Consider the following 9180-nt stretch of genomic DNA (forward strand, 5'->3'; position numbering starts at 1 on the left):
GTTTCTAACTCGGTTGCCATTTTTAACTCAACTAGGAATCAAATTCAAATGAAATTTCTTCTACGTCCAACTAAGGTCATGGTCATCTTATGGTATTTGAATTTCAAAATATTGAAATTATTTTGGGTAAGTTATAAGCTTCCCAAAGTGTCGCAGTTTTGGTGTGTTCACCCTTTAAGTAGAAGATATAAAATTATGGTTTACAGATCAATTATTGAGCCACATTTTATATACTGCCCCACTATCCTGTTTATAACACCTGAGACGTACCTAGAGAGGCTACAAAAAATGCAAAATAGAGCTAAGAGGCACATACTTAACGCCCGATACGATACCAGCATTTCATCAATGATGAACAATTTAAACTGGTTAAATGTGAAACAACTAATCTTTTTCCATACAATGAAGTTTATTTATAATATAAAGAATGGAACCCTTCCGACATACTTGAGTGATAACTTTAGGTACAGCAGTGACACTCACACCTATGAAACCAGAGTCAGGGATAACTTTAAACTTCCATTTTGCCAGACGGAAAATCAAAAGAGCGATTTGTACTATAAAGGTTTAAAAATGTTTAACGAACTGCCCGTAGATATGAGAAGCTGCAATAGCTTACAAAAATTTAAAAGTTTATTATACGAGCATTGCAAAAAACACATATTAGATTGCCATTGGGCCTCCCCATTCTAACAAGATACTAGCATATGAGAGACGTTACGAGCATGGATCGGAAACCCGGCCTTTCCGGCCATGCCAAACAGCTCGTAGAGCTTTCCGCCCGTTTCACAGCAACATAATTATGAAAAGAACATGGATCGGAAACTCGGCCTTTCCGACCATGGTAAACGCCTTTATTGACGCAGAGCGGAAACTAGGCCTTTCCGCCTGCTGAACATAAAGATAGACTGGAGACACATTCCCACGACAGCCGGTTCTAGGTACCGGAATGACTCGGGTTTTACCCGACCAAGGGCTGTTGTTTCGGCGATCTAACCCCGTCCAGATCGGCGATACCCACCAATCATTATTCGTCCATGGAGCAATACCTTGCAGCCGGATTGCTCCGCATCCTTCTTCTCCGGGCGGGCGTAGAGCCCAACCCCGGACCAGAAACTTACTTCTGCTGTGTTTGCCAGAATCGACTCCACCCGAACTCCACTTCGGTTAGGTGCAACTCCTGCAATGGATGGAGTCACCTAAGAACCTGTTCTGGCCTTAGGTCTCACCGGGAGTGGACCACAAACTTTGTGGCTCCCAGTTGCTCAAGCCAAATGGCACAATCAGCCTCCACGGCTACCCACTCGCGTAATGCACGGGTGCGACCTAACACCCGAAGAGCCTGCACGGCCCCCAGAAGCTCCCCTGAGCAACAGCAAACCTCCCAACACCCCACCCACACAACCTACCGGCCGGTCCCACTCGTGAGCGCGAGCCAACCAGCAGCTACTGGTTGCCCACACCATCTGCTCCGTGTGCCAGAACAGAATATACCGGAATGTGACATCAGTCAAATGCAACACATGCCTTGGCTGGTGCCACTTCCGGCTATGTTCTGGTCTACGCACCACTCGCGAGTGGACTACCAACTACAGCGCGCCTTGCTGTAGTGCACCGCCGGCGCATACAACAACGCCCACATCGCAGCCACCTACCATCAGGCTGCAACAGCAACTGCGTCAGGCGCAACAGGCCCAAGGTAGGCCCCACACTTCCCTCACTCCCCGTATCGCGACCAGCCTCCCAAGGCATACGAACGTACTCCAACTCAACTGCAACGGACTCCAGAGCAAGATTGAGGAGATAGCTGTCTTCATGGGTCGGCACGGCATATTGATAGCTGCGGTCCAAGAAACGAAGTTGCACAGCAACTCAACTTTGTTGGGTTGCGCCGCCTACAATGTGCTCCGTAAAGATCGCGAGCGAGATAATGGTGGAAGATTAGCGTTCATTCTACACCACACAGTGCAGTATCGGCTAATCGAAGAAGACATCGACCCAAGGGACACTACCCTAGAATGTCAGGGCATAGCTGTCCGGTCAGGCGATGTCGAGCTCGAAATATTTAACGTGTACATACCCCCTGTCACCTGCTGCCCGGCTGGATATCTCCCTGACATAGGTGCGCTACTCAGAGGCGAAAACCGATTGGTAGTAGGTGACTTCAATGCGCACCACGATCTTTGGCATTCAAGCCTGGCCAATGATCGGAGGGGAAACATTTTGGCTGAGCAGATAGACGATTCGACATTCTGCACCATGAACGACGACGCCCCCACCAGGATTGTGGGCAGCTGCAGCAGCTCGCCAGACCTAACAATTGCTAGCGCTGGTCTGATAAATAGCATATCATGGCGACCTATGCTAACGTTAGCATCAGACCATCTGCCCATAATCATCTCGATCAATAAGCCCACCGACTTTGCTCCCGCGGATCACCGAACCTACACCAACTTCAACAAAGATGATTGGAACGGCTTCGCGGAAGTTACCGAGAGCAGCTTCGCCGCCCTCCCCACACCCACAGACGTACATGCTGGCGAACGCCAGTTCCGCAGGGTAGTCACTGCCGCAGCAGCTCGCTTCATACCGTCCGGACGTATCGCGGAAGTCCGCCCAAATTTCCCGGCTGAAGCAGCTGTACTAGCAAATGAGCGTGACCACCTACGCCAGGTCGACCCCGGGGACCCTCGCTTGAAGGACCTTAATTTGGAGATTCGGCAACTGGTAAATCAACATAAGCGGAAAAAGTGGGAAGAGCACTTGAAGGCCTGTAACTTCACCTCTGGTGTGAGTAAGCTCTGGTCAACCGTGAAGTCCTTGTCCAACCCGACGAAGCGTGATGACAGAGTGGAAATCTCATTCGAAGGTCACGCTTCGTCGGACCCGAAGAAATTCGCGAACTATTTTAGCCGGCAATTCACACTGCATCCTTCGGTAGACAAGGCCAATCGTCGAGTGACCAGGAGGCTGCACAAACTGCCCAAAAACAGTGCACCACTTGCTTTCACCAGCGGTGAAGTGAAGGGGGTCATCGGGAAGGCGAAAGCCTCCAAAGCCATTAGACCCGACGGAATCTGTATGCTGATGTTGAAACATTTGGGGCCTGTGGGAGTAGCATAACTCACGGAGGTCCTCAATTTGTCTATGACCACTCTCATCATTCCTGATGTGTGGAAATCAGGGAGAGTGGTCCCACTGCTGAAACCGGGAAAGCCCGCCAACAGAGGAGACTCTTATCGCCCGATAACGCTCCTTTCCCCGGTCGCGAAGACACTTGAGGCCCTGCTGCTCCCATACTTCACCTGCCACCTAACCCCAGCGAAACATCAGCATGGCTTCCGTAAAGTGCACAGCACAACAACAGCACTTAACGCCATAAACACCCAGATAACTCGTGGCCTAAATCGTAACCGCCCCTGTGAGAGAACTGTCCTAGTAGCGTTGGACTTGTCAAAGGCGTTTGACACCGTCTGCCATTCCACGCTGCTAGAAGACATTGAGGCCTCCTCTCTCCCACAGAGACTGAAGCGATGGTCGGTGAATTATATGAGTGGTCGACAATCATCAGTAATCTTCAGAGATCAAACCTCGAAACCAAGAAGAATAAAACAAGGGGTTCCACAAGGTGGTGTTCTCTCCCCCTTACTTTTTAAATTCTACATCTCGAAACTCCCCCAGGCTCCTGAAGGAGTTTCCCTGATCTCGTACGCTGATGATTGTTCGATTTTGGCGTCTGGGAATGAAATTGATGACTTCTGCTCAAAAGTAAACGGCTATCTCTCCAGTCTTTCTCGCTTCTTCACTGCAAGGAGCCTAACTCTCTCCCCAACGAAATCAACGGCGACCCTCTTCACCACCTGGACGAAGGAGGTCAGGCTAGAATTAGGCATTCACGTCGACGGCACACCTATACCGACGGTGAACAACCCAAAAATTTTAGGGGTTACCTTTGATAGCCTGCTCTCCTTCTCCGCGCACACAACCGCAGTTGTCAACAAAAAACAGAGCCGCAACAAGGTCCTCAAGTCGCTCGCCGGCAGCACTTGGGGCAAAGACAAAGAAACGTTGCTGGCAACATACAAGGCAATTGGCCGGCCGGTTCTAAATTATGCAGCGCCAGTTTGGTCGCCGGGGACTAGTTGGACGCAGTGGACGAAGCTACAGACTTGTCAGAACGCCGCACTCCGGACAGCGACTGGGTGCCTTCTGATGACGCCTGAGCACCACCTACACAGCGAGGCCCAAGTGCTCCCCGTAAGGGAACACAACAAAATGCTCTGTAAGCAGTTTCTGGTGGGGTGTCACAGAAGCGAACACCCCAACAGACCACTGCTGGAGGAGGAGCCTCCGCCCAGGCACGTCAGTGGGCACCTATTCGTGTACAAGGACGCAGTCCAGACCCACACAGACCAACCACTGGTCCCAATGACGTACAGACAAGCGATTAACGACATTCATAGGGAGACAGTCTCCACCTACCTCAACTCCCGGCCTAGGAATGTCGTTATCGGAGCCCAATCACCACCTGTGGAAGAGTCGAAGCTTCAACTACCTAGAGAGACCCGCGTTACCCTGGCTCAGTTACGGTCTGGATATTGTAGCCGCCTAAACAGCTACCTGTCCAGACTCGACCCAAACATCCCAAATGAGTGCCCGGCATGTGGAGACTCCCCCCACGACACCAACCAGCTCTTCACATGCCAGCTCAATCCGACTCAACTAACACCCCTCTCCCTTTGGTCCGACCCCATCGAAACAGCTCGTTTCCTGGGCCTACCGTTAGTTGAGCTTGACGATAATGATTAAAAGTTGGCCCGAAACAGGCGGGGCTTAGTAGTGCCGCTACAACAACAACAACAACATAGACTGGAGACTAGGCCTCGCCAGCTACCCAACCCGAGGCTAAAATATACGTATAATAGTTAATTAACTGACAATAAATTAATATGTATAAATGTATAAAGTATGTATGTATTTGAAAATAAGTAAAAATTAGTAAATATGAAAATGTTAATGTATAGTATTAGTAGAAGAGCAATCAATTAAATTAAATAAGTTAATAATGTAATTGACAAGATTTGTTATAGGTCTTAAAGACTGTCAATAAATAAATAAAATAATATTTTTATAGTTGAAATCAGGGTAAAAAGTACTATCGGTCTGCAATTTTAATTTTCCCATAGCTAAACGGTTGGTTATCTTAATGTGTTCCTTATTTTTTCTTGTCTCTCATCTTTCTTTCATATTTTGGAGTTTGACAGCTGACAGCTGAACTCCGGCATTTAATTTGCATATGCAACCAAAGGTAAAAGCATGATTTTCAAGGGGTTTTTATTTAATAAATTGTGATCAGTTGGTTGAAATTAAAGGAATAAGAGAAGTTATAATTAAATAGATTAAAGTGTAAAGTTAAAGCGAATATAAAAGTGAAGTGGCTACTTTAAGGAGAATAGGAGTGATTAATGTACGGTAATTTCTGAATTTTACAAAAAAGTGCATATTTCAAACACAATTTCTAAATAAATTAAGGCGCTGGCCCAATGAAGGCTTGCTGTGCAATTTGCTTTGATTTACTTCAAAAACTCGTTTGGCCAAATGGCGGCTTGGAACGCTGTCAAAGCTACCAGCTGTGTAGTTAAAAAATTAAGGTCTGTTCCCTTACACATAGAATAATTTTCCCACAAAATTCCAGAAAACTTAAAAAAATACAAACAATCTTTTCAGATTTATTTTTAAATTGATGCGAATTAGTTTTTGCATTTCAAAGGAATGATAATAATTATACATATATAACTATAGGTACATTTATTAAAAACAATAAAAAAAAACAATTTTTCGAGAGACGAATGACCAGTAGTTTGACATCAAAATATCGCCAGCTTTGTGTGAAAAGTTGCTAAGTCCACAATTTGTGAAACCTCATGATATAGGAAGCAAGAGAAATTAAGGATTAAGGTACTTGTTTTATTTTTTCTCGTTTATATTCAATTAAAGGCAAATTTTCTAAGTCCAGAAGAGGCCCCCAAAATACGATAAGGCCAAAATAATATGAAATCTTTTAATAAAGATCGAATCCTTTTGATTCGTATGGAGTTTTGCTTTGCTTTAAACACGCAAAATGTCGTATTCAAAGTTCCTGTAAAATTTGTAAAAACGGACTTAGCAACTTTTCGGCCAGCGATATGTTAAATATAAATATGTGGGGTGTTCACAGTTCGTTCCAAATTGTGTCTGAAAATGTAGACGTCTACATTTTGAGACATCTTTAGCATCAAACTGTGAGCACCCCTTTCTAGCAGTCGTCGCAAAATCGTCTCAAAACTTTGCTGGTGTTGCCAGACATTTCTTCCTTGCGTGCATTTTTTATATGTCGCCTTTCGATTTTGTTTCTGAAAAATTGTAATTATTTATCTTAATTAACAATTCGGAATATTTGTTATTTCTTTTCCTTGATTTGTTTCTTTTCATCAGAAATTGCGCTCAAATTACATGCAAATACAGAAAACGTGCCCAATAAATAAAAAAAATGTGATTAGTATTGCCATAATGCAACCCTGCTACGAGGTTGCAAAATATAGACGCGTAAAAAACATACCTTTGAGTGTGACAAAATGTAGACGGCGTCGTTCTCCAATTTTGTATGGGAAACAAAAACACCACAGATTTTACGGTTAGAAAACGTCTTAAAATGTAGACGTCTACATTTTGAGACACTATTTGGAACGAACTGTGAACACCCCAATGGAAACATATGATCATTTTTTTTAAACTTTGAATTACTTATATTATATATATATTTTTTATATTTTTTAATTACGTAAGCAAATGTTTGTTCATAAAAGGGTGCAGCAGTTTGAATTTATTTAGAACGGGAACATACCTTTATGTCAAAAGCCTACAAAACGCTTTCAAATAAAACATTTGCCTATTTGAAACTTTGAGGCGCTTAAAGCAAGTGGAGCAAAGCTGCCATTTGGCCAGCCTTCATGCATTTTAGTATATTCCAAATAACTTTTGACAGTTCTCAAAGCGAGGCAAGCAAAGCAAGCCCGCATTGGGCCAATACCTTTAGTGGAGGAAAATAATAAGAGTAGGTGTCAAAATAATGTGTGGACCCTTAACTACAAGTGTGTGGAAATTATTTTTGGATCGGGTCACCCCTTTTACGCAATAGCCCGAAATCCTTGGGCCACTAACTAAACAGTACCCAAATTCTCCTTTCATTTCACTTTAAGCTAGCGATATGTACATACCTTTGAGTCATGGTGAAATTTCACCACGCCTTCGAGTCTGATTTGATAGAGACCCTTATCTTAAACGTATGTACAAATTAAAGTTTAAAAAATCAAAAAAATAACAATTTTTTACTTACCAAGTCTTCGGGAAACTTCAAACAGAGCTTTAACATAAATGATGGAACTTTCAAAATATCAACACATGTAGATCTGGTGTGTAATGCTTGAGATGGATTCATTTCATTTAGCGCAATTAATAACGAGAGCTTTAACTTTCCTTCATTACTGTCTTCATCACAATTGAATATAATGTGAGTTACAACATCTCTGTAGCAATCAGGAAAATTTGCAACTAATGCACATATAACCCTCTGTCCATTTTGTACGTGCACCAACGCATCTGATAATTCCAAAATATTTAGCAGTGATGGAAGTTCCGCTAAGGCTATGCATAAAATATCGACAACTTCTTCTAAATATATTCCATCATCCAAAATCTCAGATTGCAAAAAGTTTTTTTGGTCCGATAATTGCCATTGTATATTGAAAATTTCTGACAAGACAACACGCACTTTTCGAGTAACGTCGGCTCGTTCGAAACCCAGAGCTATACCAGTCTGCAAACCAAATTCAGGTTGCTGTCCCTCGAAATACATTGACTTTTGGCGAACCTGCAATTCCTTTTTCAATTCCTGCTCCAACTCATGGTAGTTGACTTGCAAGTACGAAACTATGCTGTTTACGACTTCTATCCCTATTAGTACCGCCAAAATTTGTTTGCGAGATTCCATCGACGATTCCGTGTTATCAAGCGGGGATAATAGACTCATTCTTACTAGTGAAGGCAGGACCGGTCGAATTTCGTGTGGTGGATAAGTAGAAAGAGCAGAAATGTCCAAATTTTGCATTGCTGCAAATACCCGGGCCGTAATATGTGTCATTTCTGGCAGATTATATATATGTACACCAATTTAAAAATGTTTAAAGACTTCTGTAAATAAGCATAACGCCGGAATTTTTGATGCTATAAACGGGATAATATCGATAGTATCGATAGTTGAAAATTGTAGCCACTATCGATAGTTTATGAATACTATCGATGTCAGTTTTATACCTTGTTCGGACCGACAGCAAAAACACTTTGAGAAGGAGTTGTGGTAATTGTGCACTTCATGGTCTCCACCATGGTGTAATAATACAAGGTGTTGTCAGTAAATTAATCTCACTTTTTCGGTACGCATATTCCAGCAAACCTTAAAATGTAGTAGAAAATGGGGGAAAATTTTGGCCCGAAATTTAAAGTATTTTTGTACCTTTATTAATTTCGAGAACTAACTCAATGCTAACTTTTTTGGAGATTCTTGTTTCTTCCAAGGAACAAATAAAATCGATTAGATTTTTCCGCGGGATGAGCAAGTTAAATAAAAGCTTGTAAAAAGGAATTCAGCTAAACGAAATAAAAATGTTCCATCGTTTTGAGTAGATCTAATTAAAAATAATATTTTATAATTAAGGGTTCTAAATGTTGTTGGTTACACACCTCAGTTATTTGAGGATTTATTTAAATCCTTAATGCGGAAATGCATTCGGCATTTGAATAAAAGTTTTTTAACTCTTTCCGGCAATTGCGAGGTGGACGATGACCGCAATATTTTCTCCATAAAATTTGCACCGGTCAATGTGGCTCACTTGGTCAAACTTGGAGGTAGAAAAGCGGTTGACCGTGCAACAAAAACACTGAAAAAGAAGACATTGGCGCGTATTCATAGTCCAGCAACTAAGTCGAAACTAAGAAAGTTGCAACCTAAATTTAAGTACCAACTTAAAATTTACCTCTATTCATAGTCGCATTTCAGACTTCTACTAAGTAGTTTCGACTTAGTTTACGATATAGCAAAACGAGTGTGAAAATATATCGATTTTTCTTTACGATATTTTGGAA

At 42.8% G+C, this 9180-nt stretch overlaps 1 protein-coding gene across 1 annotated transcript in view; it reads right to left on the reverse strand.

Annotated features, from left to right (window-relative positions):
• The window catches only part of LOC118734156 (integrator complex subunit 2), a 228323-nt gene extending 220021 nt beyond the window's left edge, over positions 1-8302 (reverse strand). The window contains exon 1 of the mRNA XM_036463875.1: positions 7376-8302. Coding sequence (XP_036319768.1) covers positions 7376-8179 — 804 coding nt within the window. The 5' untranslated portion in view covers positions 8180-8302. The remainder of the gene's footprint in view (positions 1-7375) is intronic.
• Positions 8303-9180: the final 878 nt, after the last annotated feature.

Source organism: Rhagoletis pomonella, unplaced genomic scaffold (genome assembly GCF_013731165.1).
Source record: "Rhagoletis pomonella isolate Grant_MI unplaced genomic scaffold, Rhpom_1.0 Rhpom_scaffold_00002, whole genome shotgun sequence".
Taxonomy (NCBI): Eukaryota; Metazoa; Arthropoda; class Insecta; order Diptera; family Tephritidae; genus Rhagoletis; species Rhagoletis pomonella.